The sequence below is a fragment of the Pinus tabuliformis genome, chromosome 7 (genome assembly GCF_031772625.1).
Source record: "Pinus tabuliformis cultivar Carrire ecotype Pingquan chromosome 7, CPIR1, whole genome shotgun sequence".
In the NCBI taxonomy this organism is placed as follows: domain Eukaryota; kingdom Viridiplantae; phylum Streptophyta; class Pinopsida; order Pinales; family Pinaceae; genus Pinus; species Pinus tabuliformis.
In genome coordinates, this window is record NC_142293.1 from 764,402,635 (window position 1) to 764,425,608 (window position 22,974).

The 22,974-nt window shown below is 37.6% G+C and overlaps 1 protein-coding gene across 2 annotated transcripts in view; it reads left to right on the forward strand.

The window, feature by feature from the left end:
• LOC149249794 (protein MANNAN SYNTHESIS-RELATED 1-like) overlaps positions 1-22,974 on the forward strand; it is a 133,766-nt gene that overhangs the window by 83,738 nt on the left and 27,054 nt on the right. For both annotated transcript variants that reach the window (XM_089458784.1, XM_089458783.1), the window contains exon 5: positions 13,907-14,501. In XM_089458784.1, the coding sequence (XP_089314910.1) occupies positions 13,907-14,501 (595 nt within the window). The remainder of the gene's footprint in view (positions 1-13,906; positions 14,502-22,974) is intronic.

Consider the following 22,974-nt stretch of genomic DNA (forward strand, 5'->3'; position numbering starts at 1 on the left):
AAATAGGTTGTACCATCATGTCAGATGGATGTACCAATGGAAGGAACCACACAATCAAAAAATTCCTTGTCTGTTGCCCTAAGGGACCATGCCTTTAAAATTGGTTGATGCATTTGATAAGGGGAATGATGGAAACCTGTTATTTCAGCTTTTGGATGACATTGCTATGTTAGTGGGGGGGGCAAATGTTTAGATCCTTGCAATTAATGCTTCCAACTATGTTCTCATTGGTGAGATGTTAGAGTCCAAATATGAGACCATATTTTGGACCCCATGTTCTGCATGTTGCATAAAAATCATGCTTAAGGACATAGGCAAACATGATTGGATTTAGAACTTTGTAGAGCATGCCAAGTGAATCGCAAAATACATGTACAACCACTCATGAGTATTGAACTTAATGAGGAAAACATAGGGGCAAGGACCTTGTTAGACCCTCTGTCGTGAGATTTGTAACTCACTTCCTCATGTTGCAATCTCTCCTTTCCTACACATAGAACTTGAAAAAGTGTTTTCGTGTGACAAATAGAATGGATCTCAGTGGACTCACAAAGATGATGGAAAAGATACCAAAATGAAAGTTTTTGAGAACACATTTTGGAAAAAAGTAGCTAAGCTTGTGAAAATTGGTGAGCCCCATGTTAAGGTGCTATGGTTGGTGGATGGGGAAAATTGGCCTTGGGTTATATCTATGAGGCTATGGATTACACCAAGAAATAGATAAAGACATGCTAGAAGGATAAAATAGCTAAGTATGGGCCTATCTCGCAAATCGTTGATAATAGATGGAACAACCAACTCCATTCCACCATATATGTTGAAATATGTAACTAGGTTCGGTCTTCATAATGACATATGTTATCATGAGTTTTATGTATTTGATATAATGAAAATAAATATATAAATTTGTTATTGTTTTCTTGAGGCATGGGTTTCATGCCCAAGAGGAATTTATTTTATAGGTCAAGCTCCCATTGAGAGCTTCTAGGTCTTATGAGTCATTGCCATGTATGAATGACCCATTTGGGTGTGTTACATATTGTAAAAGAAAATTATTTAAGTCAAAATAAAGTCAAGAAACCCTCCAAGACCAAGTCAAAATGCATGCAACAAGTTGACCTAAGAGACAATGACAAGTCGACTTATTTGATGTGACAAGAAACCTATATATACAAGGTTAGTTGACCACTTTGAAGATCATTCAAGAAGTACCACAGAAGTTCGATCATTGATCAAGAAAGAGTCTCCCATCAAGCGAAGAAAAGGAGGTAAAGAAAGAAGGAAGAGCAAAGTGATTTTGGAATTGGTTCGGGTTATTTTTGTTCACACGTATGAGGAGATTAGGGTTTATCCTACTGCAACAAATTAGAGTTACAGTCAACTGAAGGGGTTCGAAACAAGTCAAGGAAAAAGGGTATCTTGTAGGCTGAAGTCGCAAAGAGACTAGCACAAGCCAAGCGAAGGAGGAAAAAAGACTAAAGTTGTCCTAATTCTGTCACACGTGCGGAAGTTGCAGTCAACTACAGGTGGCCAAGAATTGCAGGAAGAGAGGCCTAAAATTTCAGACTAGGGTTGCAGGGCCAAGGGTTAAAGAGAAGAAATTGAAAAATCATCAAGAAGAAATTGATTTTTACTTGAGGCAAGGATTGACTTGGTCTTGGAGGAGTTTTTGGTCAAGGGTCTATGTCTTGGAATTCGTCGATTAAAGATTCTATAAGAAGAAGAATTCTTGTGGGTTTCCTCTCAATTTGGAGAGGTTTTGGCATTTACTGATAGCCTACACATTGTGTCCTATTGTCTCATTGTTCTTTATGCTTTGGTAACTGCTTGATGATAGAAACACTAATAATAATAAGTGAAAGAAGAAGCTAACTAAGTGAAGTAAAAACACATCACAAGAAATTATCTAAAAGAGAAATCACCTACCTTATTGCCCCTAGATTTCTCAACATGGTATCAGAGCTAAGGTAACAAGACAAAGAAATGAAAGGCAACTTAGTAAAGGACACTCAAGGATTGAAGCACTAAAAGAAGGATCAACGAAAGGACAAGACATCAAGAAGAACATTGAATCCTCAAGAAGAGCTACTCAAGGGTCGAGTTCAAAGACATCTCCAAGCAGTCTTGAACAAAAGTTTAGGCTGTATTCCATAAAGGCATGCATACATATAGGTATGTTCACCTAGGAGGATGAAGACCTAATCCTTTCGCCATAAAAAGGTCAAAAATTGTTGACAAAGAAAATGAGCTTCTGGGCATCATAGAAGGACTATTTTCATCATTCTGAGAAGTCAAATCTATAGTAGCAACTACAAAACCGAGACTCTGAAGTAAGTACAATTGTTTTCCTCATTCAAGGGCTGAAGTCTCCTAGCAAAAAGTGATAAAGGAAATTCTAAAATGAAGCACAGTCAGAATTCGTTCCTAAATATTAGATCCTCTTTTGGGCATATATAAGATCCCCTCATCTCTGTGATAGTATAAATCCTCTCTTCAAAGATATGTCCTTGTGACAAATCTACTCCACTCTACTTTACAAGGTCACCCCTATGGTGACCATCTCCCTGTGGCACAAAACAAATGCTGTCACCAAGCTCATATATACTTGTTCTCTGAAAAATCGATCAATCAAAAAGAAGACCATAGAAGGATCTAACTTTTGGAAGAGATCCATTCACTGTGAAGAAGCTTGAAAGAACTAAGGAAGCAAACCTGAAGCAATCTAAGTCATTAAGCAAATGTTGGTACTGTATCATCACTAGAAACATTGTTGCACTTGTAGCTATTAGTTTTGCGTAAAGACCTGTGAAGCAATAAGGACATCGAACAAGGGCTCTGTGGCAATCATATACTTGAATGAAGGAACATATGAGTACAGTGAAGAATATCTCACATCAATGAAGATGGCATCCATAATTGCAAGTCATCACAACAAAGGTAAGTAACCATAAGGTATGTATGGTATATATTTTATGTTTTAGGGTTGAAAATATGATTCCAGGGTTTGTTAGAAATCCAGGGAAGGGACATAAAGAGGGAATAAAATCTGATCTAGGGTTTGAACTTTAGAATCCCTAGGATGACCTCTTGATTGCATGAAAACCCTAGAAATCTTGGCATCATGTTTTGGTATCGTATACTTTGCTTGGGGTGCTTGTCAATAAATATTGTAGGTACAAGAAGTAAAGATGGATGGGCTAAACCTCTATTCTAAGAAACATGATGGAAGAAGGAATTTGTATAACTATGGATGTTTGGATCTTAGCAAGATGGAGAGAAGGGTGAAAAATGCCTCCACCATGACAGTCAAGAAGAAAAGCATTATGATGGGATGCATCGTTTAGGAGATGGCATCATTATTACATACCATTGAAGCAAGAGCTCATGACATCAACATAAGAAGATTGAAAGATAGCTGAAGTAGAAGTCTATGACAATCATCATTAGAAGGAAGTAGCTCTTGCAAACCTCATTGAAAAAATAAGTAGTACTTATGAGTAGAAGAAAGTCATCTAGTATAAAACTCATCATACATCATTAGAAAGGAGCATTTGCAGATGAGGATAATCAAGATCCTCCATTGGAATCTTCATTAGAAGGTTCATCTCTTGGAAGAAGCAAGTGGCTCGCTGAGAATTCCACCTTGGATGGGATTCATTATTTGGAAGAATGATGATATGATGACAAAGGAATGCAACATGTCAAGATGATTGAAGTACTTTCGATCAAGGGAAAGAAGCTGCTGAAGTTTGTCTAGATGATCAAAAGAAGAAAAGAGGTATGTATGCATATGTTTAATAAATTAGGTCATGTCATCATATAGTTGCAGATAGCATGGATGGATACTCTATCTCATGAGTATGATCAAAGGAAAGGGTTCTCTTCTAGAAATGCATAAAGGCATGGTTCACATATTGACTAGATGAAATCAACATAATATGTCCTCATATGGAATATGAGGTGGTTGACAAATATGGAGGAACTATAGCTAGAAGTTCTCGGGAAGCAATATGTGAAGAAAGAAAGAAGAGATCATGAAAGATGTGTTGATTTCTGGTAGCATCAGATGTGCTTTAAGTTTCAAAATTTGTAGGGAGGTTTAGATACATGCATTCTCCAATACCTAGAAATTGTTTTGGGAAATTCCACTCGGAGATAGTTTTATTAAAATAATTAATTATTTTTAATGGGACCCTAAGTCTAAACTTAGGAAATTAAAATAATTAATGGGTATTGTTGACCCTGCTGCCTACACCTACCTACAAGTTAGTGAGAAAAGCCTTGAACCCCACAAGATGTGGTTGGTGGCAGGGAACTCAGAGAAGGGGTTGTCACACTAATCCCGAATCTCTCCGTTTGAGCTATTTCCTAGGTTAGCTAAGGGGGGTGGTCCCTAATGAAAAGTTAAGTTAAAAGATGTGAGTTTCTAGGAGAGTGTTATAGTGAAAATGGATTGCTTTTAAGGATTTATGAGCAAATATGAAATGAGCAACTTGAAATAACAATGCCAATCATTAATATGACAAAAACCATAAAACTAGTGCCTTATAAGGAATTCGCTCAAAGTAAAATGCAATGCTCTCAAAAGAGAAAACAAAGTAACACTAAGATGTAAACAAAAATTGTTAGCACAAGATATGTAAGATACAAAATGTTTTTGAGATAATACTCTTTATAAATCAAAACATGTGAAACATATCTTGCCAAAACCCAAAAATTAGTAATTAACTTGGAAATGTAAAAGAAAGGAATCGCTAAACCAAGACATCAATATGCATTTAGACTTGAAGCATGAAAAGAAAGCACTTGTTTGAAAGGATTACAATACTTGCTTTTGGAATAGACTTTGCATATGAAAACTCAAACAATCAAGAGACAAGTAAAATGTAATGGAAAGTGCTCTTGGTTAATTTTATTAATTATCTCTACAACAAGATTACAATTTAACTCTTCAATCCTTAGACCTCACCCTCACCCAAAGATATGGATTTCACATTGAGGAGTCAATAGAAGAGTAGAAGAGTCCTAAGATGTCTACTTCAACTAACTTATGTTGGAGGTAAAATCTTAATGAGGCTTGGGGCCTTCTTATACTAAAATTCCTAGATGAAATGCATGTAAGTTTTTTCCCTATGTTGTCAGGAAATGTGGGTTTGGGGACGGGGACGGGTATGTCATTTTTTGAAATAGGGTGCGTGGGTTCGTCGGGTGTATATTATAATTTATGTATATAATATATAAATATTATATTTTATAATTTGTATACAACTTTAAACAAGAAAACTAAAATATTTATGATTTAAACTTTAAATATTTAAACAGGCATATCATTCAACATTCAACATTCACAATGAGATTTCAAAATTTCTAGTTTGATATCAAGTGAAAATTGGATTTTACATATTAATAAGAGTCATGATATATGTCCATTGTCATACTACATTCAAAATTTGTCTTAAGACATCTCCAAACAAGAACTAGGAAATTTTAAAATACTAAAATAAAAATAGTTAATAGTGAACAATGGCTTCTTCAAGCCATGTCATCAACATCACTCAGATCTTTAGTTAGCATGCTTTCCAGGTAGGAATCACTCTCATCTTGGCACTGTTTCTCATCCATAGCAACTAGAGGTAGCTCAATAAGGCCATCTGGTTGTATCTCCTCGTCCACACACATAGTATCATCTGTGTATTGGTCCCATTTCTTGAAAGGACCCTCCTTGTACCCATGGTCTTTTCGCGATGTGAGACGAAGTGTGCTATGAACGTACACTAAGTTCTCTGCCTTCTTTGAGCCCAACATATTTCTCTTTACTAAATGGATAAAGGCATAAGTACTCCAATTCCTCTCGCAAGATGAAGAACTAGCTACCTAGAATATTAGGGGAAGCTCATTAAGTTAATTAAAAATTTAAAAATAAAAACTAAAATGAACCCCAAAGCACCCAAAAGAACCCGATTTTGAGGTTCCAAGTACCCATCATTAGGGTTCTCTGTACCCATCAAGACAAAAGAACCCATTTTTTTTAATGAAGAACCCGGTTCTTATGGGTTCTTCTGAGAAGCACCCGTACCTGAATCCGGTACTTGGGGACGAGAACCCGGGATGGGTTCGAGAACCCCACCCCCGGGTTCACGAACCCGTGCAACATAGTTTTTTCCCCAAAATAAAATAATGCTACATGCAAATGCTTCAAAGAGATTGATTTGCAATGTTTGAAAATGAAATAGTGTTCAACATAAGTTACAATTATAACTTCAATTGGAGGAATAAAATTGGCTTGCAAGTGTTGCATGTGTCTCATCAATGAATTAAAATGATACAAGTAATTTGCTTGAAAGTAATTTTTTTTTCAAATAGACAATGACAATGAATTGCTCCAATATTCAAGATAATAATGTAGCATAAAAATGAAGCATGTATTCAGGTGCTCATGAAACAATTTACCAAGTTAAATTGAAACAAATCAAAGTTTGTTAAGAATATAAAATGATTGCATGTAAATGATGAATTGCCCAAAGTAAAGTGTAAGCTTGTAGCTCCACACAACAATGAGATAGAGAATGCAAAGCTCAAATGAAATTGTAACAAACTTTAACTTAAAAATGAAATATGATAGTGAGGTTGTGTTAATTCTCAATTAAAGTATGCATGTAAGTAAATGAAGTGTGAAAGTTTAAACCATGCAAATGTCAATCCAGTCAAGAGATGCGTCCCTCTAAATGGGGAGATAGGATACCATGGGAGAGATCCCAAGCTCCCACAAGCGAGTTAGATCTTTTATTAATATTACAATGAGAAGAGGGCCCTTCAAAGTCCTCAACTAAACTTCAAGGAGAGTCCTCACAATAATTGCTTGAAACTTGGACACTAGACCTCCTTTCTTGAAAAAGTAATGACAAGATCTCACAAAACTTATGCAAGGGAAACAAGGTGAAAGTTTCCTCCAAATGCCCATGGCTTAGAGAGGAAAATGGGCAGCCCTCCAGTGAACTCGACTTGGCCAAAATAAGCCTTAAAAGGGCTCACAACATCCTTAGAAATCAAACCCCCAACACTTGCCAAAGGTCCTGCAAACACTTGTTAGATGTTGCGGGAGGCTGCTCTTCAAAATCTACCACACAAGAGTTAGCAAACAATCTAAACAATGACTGCAAAATAAGTTAAGTATTAGTGAAAAATTCAACAAGATAAAATGTATATGTACTGTTATAATTTACAAAAGGCTAAGCTAAAGAGTGAGAGTAAACTCGTCTTTGCTTTTTAAAAAGAGATTTAAATTTAAAAGTGCTTGGTTTGTGTACAAGGTATATGCCAAAACCATTGCAAAACCACTTTGTAAGATAAGACTATGAAGGCTCAAAGAACAAATGAGAGCTCCTTTAAGAATGTATGAATAGTTGGTTGGTCTCTCCAAAGATTTCCCTTCATGCTTGATTCTGTGATTCCAACAAGATGTTCCCTCTACAAAACTTCAATCAATAATTAGTTCCATATAGATTTAGCAATAAACAATGATAAAAAACTCTAGAGATTTATTTAAAACCAACTAGAGCATTCTATACCTAGAGCATAGTTATTAGAATAACACTATTTTAGTGTTTAATGCTCATTTATGTAGATAAGATCGTCTGTGATCTTATTAGCAGTTTCTTATTAGAAACTTGCTGTTTCTATTTCTTAATAGAAACTTGTTGTTTATGTAAATACTTTTGTATTATTTATTGAGCTTCATTGCTCATTGTAAATCGATTCAATTCATTCATTGATTATGGTATCAGAGCTAGGGTATTTTTTAGAAATAATTTTTTCATTGTTTGAAAATTTTCCTGCTTCATTTCGTGCTCTCTAGGAGTCTGAATTTTTTTTCTGGGCATCAAAGTCTGTCATTGCGATTTGCTGGTGGTGGTTCTGATTAGGGATTGCGAGGTATTTCAGGACTCTGCATAACGCCTTGGTTCCTCGGGAAAGAGATCGCTTCGGCTTGAATCACAAGGAAGTTGTGATAATTTGGGTTCTTTATTGGTCCAGGGTTTCAAACACGGATTCATCCCTTTTTTGCCCAAGGATTCCCGTGCCAGTGGATTGGCGCATGTTCTAACGTGCGTGATCACCGACGCCTTTTGTGTATAACGGACCGGAATTTCAACGGGTTTGCATCATTCTTCCGGCACCTTTGCTTCTGCACTCTTGAAGCTCCGAATTCGGAAGCCCAATTTGCAGAGCCATGGTCACATTGTCATCAGAATCGTCCTGATCTGTGACATAGGAGCACGGGTGACTGCTACTGCTAGCACAATTATTCTTGATGGCCACTTCCGTCTGACCAGGTGGCTGCAAGCTCAGAAAGGGTGGCCACAAGCCCGAAGCTTACGCAAATGCCTCAGAAATCGAATCGCGCCCCCGAATTTGAATAAGTGGACAATTTTTGCTGTTGGAAGTGGCGTGTGGGAGGAAGCTTGTGGACGTGTCTGTAGACCCCGAACGCTTACGCATTGTTCTTCCTGTGCCCACTCAATATTTGAACGCCGGAAGCACGACTAGTTATATTCTCTGTCGGAAACACAAATCTAGTTATATTTTGTGTGGGGGTACGTACATCAAGCAGAAGCTGAGCTACAAGTTAAGGAGAGGCATATCTACTCCAAAATTGACAGGGTTGTCATCTTTTTGTTACCTGCGTGCTCTGGAAGTGACAGAAAGAAGTGGGCCTCTGGTACGAGTTCAGTCTATTGCCACTCATTCTTGGGCTGCATACCATCTCAAGAACCAAAACTGGATTATTTCGTGGTATATTAAAGCTGCATATCAATCCATCTTGCTGGTTGGACGTGGAAGCTATTGGTGCAATTTGCATATGACTGGGACGTGTTATAGAAAAAATAACACTGCTGGACGTGGCCAATTAAAAGGCTGATATGTATGATTGTTTTCCCTAAAAGCACTGATAAGTTGGGGACATATTGCTGAAGGCAAAATTAATTGTTTACTTGGCAGGGCCGAGTTTTCATTCTAGTTCTATTTCATATTGCAACAACACCTGTTAGATTTTGTCCGGATTAGCCGGCATCTGCATTGAAATCCGTGCTGGAATCCTTTGTTGTTTTTTGTGTCTTGGGAAACGTGCAGATGGCCTCGCTAACCAACCTGATATGAAAGGTAGTCAACGCTTTAATGGCACCAATTATAACATCTGGAAACAGAGAATGTTGACCATTTTTGAATATAGGCGTCTTGACCAGCTCGTTTTGGGAAAAGAGCTTAGTCATGGTACACCTGGTGCAGATCAAGATAAGTTTGAAGATCAAATCAAGACGCTGTTATGCTTCTCAAACTCTCCGTGACAGATGATTAGTTACCACAGATTCCTTCCGGTAAGAAAGCTTCCGAAATCTGGCAACATTTGAAGGAATTGCATGAGACATCCGACAAGAGCAGAGCTTTCTTTCTAAAGAATCAGTTGTTCTCCATCATGATGGACGAATGTATGTGTTTACAGGAACATCTTAACAAGATTAAAGACATGCGAGATCAGCTCGAAGCCATTGGTCGGACCATGGAGGAAGAGGATATGGTAGTCATCGCTTTGAAAAATCTACCAAAACCTTATGAGCACTTCATAGAAACACTCAACATTACCTCCAGTAATGTTGATCTGAAGTTTCTGGAGTTATGCACCAAACTCTTGCAGCAGGATCGTTGGAAACAACAGTTTGGTAGTGGTGCTTCATCAGCCTCCTCAGAAAATGCTTTTGCTGCCAAATATTAGTCCTCTCAGTCCTTTCAGCAGAAAGGTTCTTCTCAGCCTTCTGATCCTGCTAAGAAGAAAAATGTGCAGTGTAATTACTGTCACATGGTCGGCCACATGAAGAAAGATTGCCGACAGAGGATTGCTTTTGAATAGAAGAAGTAGGAAGGGTTTCATCAGAAAGCGAATGTTGCAGAACATTCCGAGCAGAAGGAATCTGCCTTTTACGCCTTTATGGCTAAGAGGTCCTCAGATCATGCCCCATCTTCTGCCTGGTACATTGACTCTGGTGCATCACGTCATTTCTCTCACAGGCGTGACTGGTTTACTAACTTCTCATCTTTTAGTGATTTCGTGGTATTTGGCAGAGGTGAAGAGTACACAGTGGTTGGCAGAGGTACAGTTCAGATCCAGTGTGATGGGCACACACTCATCTTCCTGAATGTGTACTATGTTCCTAGTATGGAAATTAATCTGCTGTCTGTCAGCCAGATTATGAGGAACTCTCCTCAGCTTGATGTGGTGTTCAGTGCGCACAAGTGCTCCATTATTGACAGGGAAACTCGTCTTACGGTTGCTGTTGGCCTAGAAGATCATGGCCTATACAGGCTTCTTGACACTGGTGATTCTCCAGAAGTGGCTCTAGCAGCTCGTGTTTCTCCCATCAGCACTCTGTGGCATCAGAGATATGGGCATCTAAACATTCAGTATCTCTCTCAGCTATCTCGGGAGGGACTTGTGTCAGGGTTACTTGATATTCAGACTCAACATTTGGGAGTGTGCGGCGCCTGTCAAGCTGGCAAGCAACATCGGTCTTCATTCAAGGATGGAGAATCTTGGCGAGCATCTAAGGTACTCCAGTTAATTCATACTAATATGTGTGGTCCTATGAATACATCTTCAGTTACTGGTTGCAAATATTTTTTGTTTATTGTAGATGATTTCAGTAGAAAGATGTGGGTGTACTTTCTAAAACATAAATCTGATGTATTTAGTATTTTCAGAAGTTTAAGTCCTTAGTTGAAAAAGAGTCTGGCTGTAATATCATAACTCTTAGGATAGATAACGGGGGGAAATTTTGTTCTTCTGCTTTCTCCAACTTCTGTGATACCCATGGCATCAAACACCAATTAACTACACCCTACACTCCTCAACAGAATAGTGTTGTCGAACGACGCAACTGTATGGTTGTTGAAATGGCTTGTTCCATGTTACAACACAGGAGTGTTTTGAACAAATTTTGGGCTGAAGCAGTGTTTACTGCTGTCTATCTTCTTAACCGATCACCTACTCAGGTTGTTAAGGGGAAGACTCCAGAAGAGGTTTGGTTTGGCCATAAACCTAAGATCAGTCACCTCAAAGTGTTTGGCTTGGTTGCATATGTTTGGATTCCAGCTGCTAAGTGCTCTACGTTGGATTCCAAAAGCCAGAAACTCACGATGACAGGGTACAATGATCACCACAAGGCCTATAGGCTGATAGATATAGACACTGATCGTCTTATCTTCAGTCGGGACGTAGTATTTGATGAAGACAGAGGGTTCTTTCAGTCTCCTCCTTCTGAGCAGTCTTTGAGGATCAATCTCACAGTGTTCTTCTTCCGTTAGGTCCACCTGATGGGAGGGATGATGCAGCATTAGTATTTGATGATGCACTACCTGAGTTTTCTCTGAAAAATAATCTTCCTTTCGCTGTTTCTGTTGTTCTTGAGCCTCCTCCACCTACTCTAGATATTGATTCTGTGATTCCAACAAGATGTTCCCTCTACAAAATTTCAATCAATAATTAGTTCCATATAGATTTAGCAATAAGCAATGATAAGAAACTCTAGAGATTTATTTAAAACCAACTAGAGCATTCTATACCTAGAGCATACTTCTAAATCAAATGTCAATGCAAGATAGCTCTAAATTAACAAATCTACAAGAGCATATGGAAACAAATTAGATCAAAGCACGAGTAAAATGAATTATACCAATGATCAACAATTCATCGCACTTCCAAAGGAGAAACACCACATGAATGAAACTCCAAAGTCTTTATTGATATTTTTGAAAGTGTACAAGGCACCAACGCTTCCGCAAGCACAATAACTAGTAACAATATTGATACAAATGAGAGCTCAAGGCTCTATTATATAGAACTATGGGAGCCAATCCCAATGTAGAAGTGATTAAACAAGTGGCATGAGGTGACAATCCCAAAGAGAAATTCGAATTTGTTGAATGGAGCTCCAATGCCAAGTGTAAAAATCGAATTTTGGCAAGTGGACATCATTTTCATCTTCTCTTATGTGCCAAATGCGAATTTTATGATGGAATAACAAGTGTATATGGATGGTAACCCATGTGGGGACAATTTCCTCTGGCCTTCTTAACACTAGTTGATGCCAGTAAAACCATCACCTCTCATTCTACGATAACTGCAAAAACAAATAACCACCAAAAAAACCAAAAATTGCCTTTATGAAACCCAAAATCGCATTGGGCTATTTCTTTTGCTGGGGCACCTTTGCTAGCTTTAGTGACCATGGACATATTGTGGTGAATCTTCAGTACCTCTAAGGAAGGTTATGATAGATTTCCATTTCCTTTTCAGAGGTGGTGAGGTGGAGATTACTATAACATATGCCTAATTCACAGGCCTTAAGATTTAGCATGAGACCTGCTTCCCAACCTTGACTCAGCGAGGGGCATGTGCCTCTTTCTCTGCTTGAGTGCAATGTTTCCATTGACATAGTCCTGCAGGCCATTGTTCAAGTTGAGTTGGGTGTCCATCCTTTATGTCTTGAGAGCAATTTAGGTCTGTTCTTTTCCTCACAGGGTGTTAACTATAAGATTACATGACACCAGCTATAAGAATACAATCCTTGTGAAATACAACAAAGTGCTTTGAACTACTCTTGTAGAAGAGAGGAGAAACTGAAGAAGGAACAGGAGGAATGGGGCCCAACCCCCATTCCTTCTCAGCTCTTGTAGAAGAGAGGAGAAGCTGAAGAAGGAACAGGGGGAATGGGGTTCAACCCCCAATCCTTCTCATGATCTGAGAAACAGAAAACTATATGTAAACATAACAGTACACTCAAAAACAATAATTCAATCATTATTAACATAAATCTAGATGAAACAATCAAGTATAATGGAGGTAATCACTATCTGGAGACTGGAAATGTGAAAAGTAGAGGGGACATGTAAAGGTGTGGGAAATGTGAAAAGTAGAGGGGACATGTAAAGGTGTGGAGAATGTGTATTGTATGTCAAATATATGGTCCAAGTCATATCTACGGTAATAGAGGATGCTGAGATGTCTCAATTGTGCCAACATCTCATAAATTCCTTGACGACTTTAAAATGTTCTTCCTATTGTCCTGTACTCATATTACAAGGTTCTTAGGTATTCAGGAGTGAGATCCAGGCCAACAGGCCCACATTTTGCAATAGTTCAATAATATAATGACTAAATTTTACAGTTTTTGAGAATAAACAAGATGGACTTTTTGGTTTTCATTTTTTATGGATTGCCTTGTCCATGGTATTTGGTTTTTCAATTGTGTCAACATCTCGTAATTTCTTTATTGATTTTTAAATGTTCTTCATATTATGAGGTTCTGAAGTCTTTGAAAGTGAGAGTCGGGTCCACATATTTCTATAACTCAACAAGTTAGTGAGAAAAGTTTACAGTTCTTGAAAATAAATACAACCAGCTATCTTTCTCGTTTTTTAAGGTCTATAATAGTTGTTAAAAATTGCAGTCAGTTGATAAATATTTCTACATTCAACACTGTCAAGATAAAATGCAGAATTTTTAACTCCAAAATAAAATGCATGACTTAGGTATTAGTCTTTAGTAATGTAGTCATATATGATTGTGTGCATAAAATTAAAATGGTGTCAAGGTTTCTATATTTTTATTCTTTTACTCGGATTATTTGCAATATGGTTTCGTTATCTAGGATGCCTTTTTATTATTGTAAAGGACATTTTCATAGATGATAATAATTACCATTTGATATTAGCTATATGAGAGATGCTTGAGTCAGTTGTTAACCTTTATTTCCCAATAAGGAGATTTTTCATTTTTTTTACTTATTTGATTACTCTACTTTTCTGCATCTTTGGCAATTTAAAGCTAACATCAATGGATATGTTTTTGCAGACAGTTTGATAAGATTTATGATACAACCAGATTCATTGCAAGTCTGCAAAACATTGTGCGGGTTGTTGGCCGGATTCCAGATGACATGAGCTCTGTAACTCCAACAGTAATAAGTGTTCCTTACAGGGTAACTCATGACTATATTGACGAACATATTCGCCCAGTCTTCAACCAGAAAACTGTAATTATTCTTGACAGTTTTTTTCCTAATATTAACTTGAAAGCAAAGGAAGGAGAAAATATTGAACTTGAGGCACTTCGGTGTTTAGTGATGTACAAAGCTGTACAATTTCATTCTCAGCTTCTTAAGCTTGGTGGTAGGATAGTCAACCGAATGCGAGAAGCAGGTGAGATGTCAGAAGGACGCTTCGTTGCTGTGGATCTGCGGGTTGATTTGTTACAGCGGAAGGGCTGCACTAATAGTACCAGTGAACATGATAATTCCAAAATCAAGAAGTGTGTAACTGCTTTAGAAGTTGGAGAATTTTTAAAAGAGCTTGGCTTCCCAACGGATACTGCTATTTATCTGACGCAATCTCGATGGGATGAAACATTGGATCCATTAAGAGAGATTTTTCCAAATGTATACACAAAGGTACACTTTTTAAAATAATGGCCCATTTTAATAATATCAAAACCATTTTTTTCAGTTAATAACACATACAAGCTTATTGATATGTAGTCTTCTAGAATGTTAGATTGTTCCTGTAATTGCAGTCTTTGCATTCAAGTATTTATACCATGCAGCTTAGCATTCTGAATCCTATCATTAATGCCCTTGATCCAAATTTATACACTTGGAAAAGATTAAAACTTTGACTTGTGAGATTATACAATGGCTTCATAGGCCTTTTCCCCCCGGAAAGAAAAAAATATTATATTATTTCAAGATTATAGTACAAAATGACACTTCAAATTCTGAAAAATACATCTTAAAAGAGTTTGTAAATAATCCGTTCCCACCATCTCTGTTCCTTCTACAAGTCATCTCTTGAGCAATGCCAAAAGCCAAAGCAAGAATGGTGTGAAATAAGCATAATAAGAGAGAAACATCCTCTTGTCCCCTTCAGACATAGCTCAACCTCCACCCTTTGGATATTGCCTTGAGTGCAGGCTCTTTCATGATTTCTAGCATTTTACACAATTTTCTTGATTTGTCTCTCGTATTGGGAAGTCTTTTTTGGTGACATTCCAAGCCATTTGATATAATTCTATTTGAGAACCCTGCAGCCCCAGGGATCTCCCTTCTTTATGCTGAATGAGCTTTTAGCTTGTAGAGGAAATTTCTTTATGTAAATTTCTATCTTGTGACGTGGTTATTAGATTTGGGACAGCGTAAAATCTCATTCTTAGCTTAATTTCTCTCATCCATGCCTTCCTTCTTGTAAAAGTTTCTTAGTATCTTCTCTTTTCCGTAAGTTTGTCGTTTCCTCTAGTGATGTTGCCTTGGTACTTTAAATTTCAGTGATGGTCTTTTGATTCCTTTTCTATATTGCATCTTGATGGAAAAATTTTGTTTACTATTTTTTCTGTTTCGTCATAATAATAAAGAGGGGAACAGTAGAAGCATGGGCAATATGAAGTTTCAACATGTTACTGACATAAACATGCAATAAATAGCAGAATTTGTTTGGCCCACCTATCCTATCTTGTTTTACAGTTTCTTCCTTCAAACAACAAAATGCCAATGGTCATGCATAACCAACTAGAATAACTATCAACTGCAACCAATGCTTTTCAGTTCCCATGATTAAAATCTATTCCTCATTTTTATTTCCAATGCTTATCTTCTGTTAACTAATTAATTAGTGGTTCCGTGGTAATCTAGTGGTTAACACCATTGATGGTAACTTTTAGTGATAACGTATGCTGCCAGGGAGCACACCTTCCCCAACCCCCCCAACCCGACACTTTGCTCACAAAGCATGGTTTTGGAGGGAGTGTGCTTTCTGAATGTGACTATTTGGGAGTGTCTTTGGGAGCACGCTCACCTGGTAAAAAATGCTTCCTGTCCTTTCAGGGAGAATTTGGGGAGCGTCTCCTTGAGTGTTCCCTAAGCACTCCTAGGACTGAGAAACAGACTGCTTCTTTTGGCTTCATTTTTTGTCATGGACTCTTGTGGGTGGTGAGACACTCTTAGAGCATTTCTTCTCTACTTCTTTGATGGGCATTGGTTATGCAAGGCTGTTTTCATCATGAGTAGATTTTCGACTGGGTAATATCATTTTTATTCCTTGTGTTTGTCCATTAGAGATTTTTTGTATGGGTTTGCTTCTCAACAATTGCTTGCAGATTTAAGAAGGGTTTCTTGGATAAACTTAAGATCTCATGATGAACAGTGGGTTATCTACATTAGTAATACTTTGAGTCATTTCCAGAACCATAGAGCAGCAGGGATTGGTATGATTTTAAGTCTACACTTTGTGTTTCTAGTCTGGAAGAGGCCTTAGGATTGTACCAAATCAACTTCATGAGCCCAATGGGCTGATAAGACACTGGAGCTCACTTCTACAACCATAAAAAATCTTTTGTTTCAACTAAATTTCCTTGGGTAGCAGATCTGGAATGCACACAAAATATTTATCTTTCAATATTTTCTGCTATTTCAATTCAACACATCCCCATGTCGTCAATTAAGGATAGGTCCAGTGGTTGAGGTGGGCTGTTAACTCCCTCACCACCCATGTTCGATTCCCTGAAATGACATGCTTACCTTGTATTGATTAGGCTCAAGGAGTAGGCTGCCCCAGGGAGTTTTCACTCCGTCCATGGTCAATACGGGATGTCTCGGTTCTTGCTTAGTGAGTTGGTTATTACTGTAAACAAAACACATCCCAATGTCATAGTAAAAACCAAGGCACTTGCTGTGATTTTCATACACCATCTCTTAGGGGTGAAAAATCGATAAAAATATTGCTTCATTGCAATCAATTGGTAATTATCCAATGTATTAAATTCTAGGAAAAATTATTTTACTGCAAATATTGAATAAAAACACGATTGCAATATTCACCAAAAATAAACCACAGAAACTTTGAGAAAAACCAATCACAAAATGGACACATATTTTTGGACAAAACGTCCTTGAAAACCCCGAAGGGAAAACTCGTTCTTCAGATCCGAGAGTTTTATTAATTTTCTACGAATTTTGCAATTGATGAATATTAGAATATTGCTTTCCAAACCCCATAAAAGCTCCAGCAAAATATTTTTCACCTCCACAAGTTGATCTAAACCTTGGAAGGCTCATGGCCTCCCTCTACAACCTAACACGACCTCAAATTGACAAATACGGCTTGTACAACCCACACGTGCGACTCCTACACCATTTTATCCTCAAGGTCTATACAAAATCAATTTCTCGACTATTCGAGCAACTCGTATGACCTCCTCCTAGAAAATACGACCTCCACAAGAAATCTCGACCTCTCTAAGAGAAAACACGGTCCTCCTGGAACCCTCATGTCTTCAATAACTCAACCTCCTTGTCTGCAGAAGAACTCTGGAAGAATTCCTCCTCTAGATTTTGTAAACTGGAAGAATACTGATGAAAGAAAACCCTAGAAAATATTCATTGTTTCAATTGCTGTTGAAACCCTCGCTAGTGTCAGACTCCAATAATCATGATCATGATCTCTATGGTTTCCCATCGATTTCCTTATTAATCTCTCGTTGAGAAATCGAGAACCAAGATTTAGATCTAAAATGATCTAATCAATGGCTAAGATCACTTAGAAACTTTTCTAGAAGTTTGTAAAAGAAAATCGACCATCTCTAATTATTACTAATTAATTAATCTATTTCCCTAAGTTAAAACTTAGGAAAATAATTAAATTAATTAAGACATTTCCATTCAAATGAACATCTTGAGCTTGGAGGTATTTTGTGCTCTTGTGTTCCTAGCCTCATTGACACCACCTAAGGCTGGAACATCTGTCCGAGCTACATCAACCAACATCCCTCTTAACGAGGAAGGTGTTCTACATTGTGCACCATTGTGCTCCGTGCTCGCATCTAGAACACCTGTCACCTTATGGCCCATTCCACTATGCCACAACGCTCCTAGACTACTGCTACAAGAGATGAGTGCAAACTCATCATCCAACAAACTAGAAAGCTCATCTGTGATTTCTGTTGTCTTGTTCTCGCCCTTCTTGTCACCTTTCTTCTTGTGTGGGCAATTGTTGCGGTAATGGCCAAACTCGTGACAACCATAACACTTGATCTTCAACATGTCCTTTTTTTCGTCGTTGGAGTTGGACCCTTTACTGGATCCCTTCTTCGCATTTTCCTTGCTCACAAGAGCAACATTCTCATTGTCATCTCCCTTTTGCTTAGAACTGCTGCTAGTACCACTGTTGCCTTTCACAAGGCTCAATCAAAACTCCTCCTATGTGAAGTCGTTCCATGAGTGGTCCCAAGTAGGAAAATCAGATCTTCCACCAACCAGTTGCATGAAAACATCCCATTGCTTCTAAAAATTCTCACAAGCTCTTCATCATCGACCTTCTCTCCAATGGCTACTAGCTCATCTCCTATTGCCTTGACGCAGGTGAGATAACTAAGAACGTACACTCCCTTATTTTGTTTGGTGCTTCTGAGCTTCTCTCTTAGGACCATTTTCCGATTTATATTTTTATCTTGGGAAAGTTTTTTGATGGCATCTGCATCTTCTTGGCCGTATTTTCTTCTGCCAAATGTGGAACAATGTGGTCCTTGACCCCATCTAGAATAATATGCTTGACCTTGTCATCATCTTTCCAGTTCTCACGCAACATGATAGGATCTGTTGGTACAACAATATGTGCTGTAGAAAACTCCTTCAACCCATGCTCTTTCCAAATAAGAAGGCATCGGACTTTCCAGACACCAAAGTTAGATGCGCCATCCAACTTATCTTGGTCCCTCAATCCTGCTAAAGCCATTATTGAAGCCCTTGAGAGAAAATAAAAATAATATCTCTTCTACCCGCTAACAAAAGTACTTGGAAAACCTCTTGGTCTCCCTTTGCAAGTGATCTCGACTTCTCTGAGAATTTTCACTTGGAAGACAATACGACCTACTCATGTGGCCTTCGGCTAGCAACATGGCCTCACAACCTTGCCTTTGGAAGTCTCGACCAACTCAAATCGACCTTCCCTTCTCGGCCCTCAACACGGCCCCAACACTCTACACGTGCAGCTAGATCAGGGAAACACGACCCTACAAAAACCTCACGACCTGACTGAAAATCTCGGCCTCTCCTGCAGAAAATAACATTGGTAAAATTCCACAAAGTAAATCTGGATCAATCTAAAGAAATCAACCTAGGTATTAAACCCTTGGCTTCCTCTTCCAAACCCCTGCGCCAATCTACTCTAGTAAACCTCTACGCTTCAGATCTGCTCTGATACCATGTGAAAAATCATTAAAAATATCGCTTTTTGCATTCAACCGTTAATTATCCAATGTATTTAATTTTGAGCAAAATTACTTTACTTCAAATATTGAATAAAAACACAATGGCAATATTCATCAGAAATAAATTGTGGAAACTCTGAGAAAAACCCAAGTCACATGTCATGAGGACATGGGACACAGAGGACATGTAAATACGAGTATTCAACACGAGACACATCGACCTCAGAAATAGGACACAAGGGACACATTTTTTCTCTTTCTCTCTCTCTCTATATATTAAAAAAATACTGAAATATAGGGCTTGATCCATATTTTTTAGAATTTAGAACATCGATAGATATGAACTGTGATGAAATCTATGTTGCACGAGTTTCCGGTACACGGGTACTTCGGGTATGGGGGAACAAGTATCCAGCACGGCTATAAGCTTTGCCCAAATTTACAAGAAACATCAAGTTGGGAGCGACAATAATATAATATATAAAATTTAATATATTTTAAAAATACAAATAAAATAATTAATTTATTTCCATCCAAAACTTGCCAATCAAATTCCATCCTGCAGATTCCATCTTGCAAAGAAATATGTAAAAGATTGAACTTTGAAACGATGCCAAAAAAATCAAAATGTTAATCCATCAACAATTTGCCAATCAAATTCCTTCCCAGGAAAGAAACATGCAAAACTCCCAAACCAGAAAAAGGTTGTTATTACTCGATTATTAGGTGATTTCATGCAACGCTATATGTTAAGTCACCGGTTCAATTCCCTGCCCATGATGTAACCTCACCAGTATTGAATATATATATATATATATATATATATATAAATATATATATTATGACATAAATTACATCTAATTATAATAGAGATAGGAAAAATAAAATATATATTAATAATAATCTAAAAAACTTAAAACAATATAGTTTAAACTGTTATTTTAAAGAGTTTGTATAATAAAATTACAAATTTCTAAGTTAATATATATTTTATACTTAAATAAATATGAAAATTAAATTAAAAAATGTTTTTTAATAATATTTATATTTCATAATTTCAACGATTTTTTTTTTTTTTCCCTTCCGTATTCCATCTTTTGTCCATTAAGCCACGAGAAATAATGATGTTTTTCCCAATGGCCAACAATCTACCTAAATGCTTTTATATCCATCTGCCATCCACGTATTCGATGAGAATGAATAGCTTTCCAATCACACAAATCAGGATTGGCCAAGTGCCTCACCTTCATTTGGATAGAAGGGGTTTCCATAAACGGGTTGTTTTGCTTAGTTCTAGACCTATATCCAGATCTAGACCCATAAACATACCCTTCCCTTTGCATGGTTCCATCAATTTTCAGCAGCACCCAAGATGGTAGCATCAAGTACACCTAAGCTTGCACTTATTCATTCTAGTGAAGCTCTCGAAACATCAAAAATTTGTGGCAGTGAAGCTCTCGAAAAGCTCCAAAGTACCCGCTGAAGCTATTGACAGTTTTGGAGCGTTTCCTACTAGCTCCCAGGAGCGCAGGAGCGCGGGGTACGTGCTCTTTAATGCTTGGGAATGGTACCCGTGTAACTATGAATGATATCTATTTAGTAATTTACTAATTTAGTATTTACAATTTTAGAAGTAGATAGTGTATTAATTTACTCCATCAATGATGTTCACAGTTCATTGTTCATTGTTCATGTTATTAACAATTGTTGAAGCACATAAGAAACTAGAAATTTAGAAATATCATGATTGATAAAATAAAACTAGAAATTTAGAAGTAGAACTTAGGTATTAAAACCATAAATTGCATATTTTTCATTAAGTCATCAAAATCAAAATGTATTACATAAATACCAAGGGAATGCCACTGGAAAATACAAAATAGGTAGGAATATCATAGCTCATCAGTGGTATTGTTCATGACTCACTAGTCACGACTCTATCAATAGTCCAGGTCCTCCATGTCGTAACCACCAATACTGCCATCTGACTCTGCTCCATCCTCCTCTATGCCCAATCCAAGATCTCCCGCTGCATTTGTTGGTGTGGAGGATGACCCCTCAAGAGACTCCTCATCAAAAGTGTTTGGCTCTAGCATTGGGTCATTAAGATCCATGTTAGCTAATGCCTCATTAACAAACACGAAATTGACAAAAAAAATGAAAAGAAAATCAAGACGCGACGCTTTTTACTTTGGGATTTTAGTGGGACATGTGTCCTAACTGACACGACCCAAACACATGTTCTGATTTTATGACATGTTGAAAAACGTGTCAAACATGTTTTGTGGGTCATATTGTGTTTGACACAGGAAATACGAGACCCCTAAGGACATGTCCTATGACTTAGAGAAAAACCAATCACAAAATGGACATAAATATTTTTGGACAAAACGTCCTTGGAAAAACCCCGAAGGGAAAACTTGTTCTTCAAATTTGAGGGTTTTATTAATCTTCAACAAATTCTACGATTGATGAATATTACAACACTGCTTGCCAAACCTCGACAAAGCTCCTACAAAATATTTCTTCACCTCCACAAGTCGATCTAACCCATGGAAGGTTCACGACCTTCCTTTGCGACCTGACACGACCTCACACTGGAAAATACAACCTATATGACCCCACACATGTGGCTCCTGGACCCTCTAATGCTCACGACCTAGATGGAATCAGCCTCTCGACTCTTTTGGCAACTTATGGCCCACTAACAATCTCGTATGGCCTCCTCCTAGCAAATATGACCTCACAAGAAATATCGGCTTCTCTCGGAGAAAACACGGTCCTCTTGGAACCCTTAAGGCCTCAATAACTCGACCTCCATGTCTATAGTAGAACTCTGGGAGAATTCCTCCTTCGGATTTTGGAAACTGGAAGAACACTGATGAAAGAAAACCCCAGAAAATATTCACATTCAACTGTTGCTGAAACTGTTGCTAGTGTCAAACCTCAATAACCATGATCATGATCTCCATCGCTGCCCATCGATTTCCTTTATAATCTCTTGTTGTAAAAGTAGTGGCCAAGATCTAGATTTAAAATTATCCATTGGCTTGGTGTATTAGAATGTAGAGGATATTTGATTGCTTATTTAGGTGCTTGTTTGGTGGAGTACAAGTGATTTTATGATTTCTTTCCTAAGATAAACTTAGGAAAAGTACAATAATTAATTTAATTAATTATTGTGGACTATAGACCAAATTACTAAGGATAAATAATAAAATCATTTAACCGACTTAGATATAATCTCAACCGTTGATCTCTAGTGAGGCGTATGATTTAATCCTAGCCATTAATCACTTAGGAGATTAGGGTTAGGGATTTTGGCTTAATGAAATTATAAAATAATCCCAAGGGAGAGGTGAACACACATAATCATGGGATCTTTGTCATTAATATCACCCTCTAAGCATTAACATAAGATAGAAAAGCATAGCATGTTAAGTCAAGATTTTGTTTGAGTGATGCGTACATTTTTAGGCAGGTCATGATAGAGGAGTTCAACAACCAATGTCACTAACATCAAGGTACATAGAGGGATTGGTGCTCTTGATTAAATACGAGTTCCATACTCTAATACATGACAAAATCCAATTGAAACATTGCAATCCCCCCAATCCTGAAATCCTGAAAAGCTGAAAAGTTTGCTAGATTTTGAATGAAATCTAAAA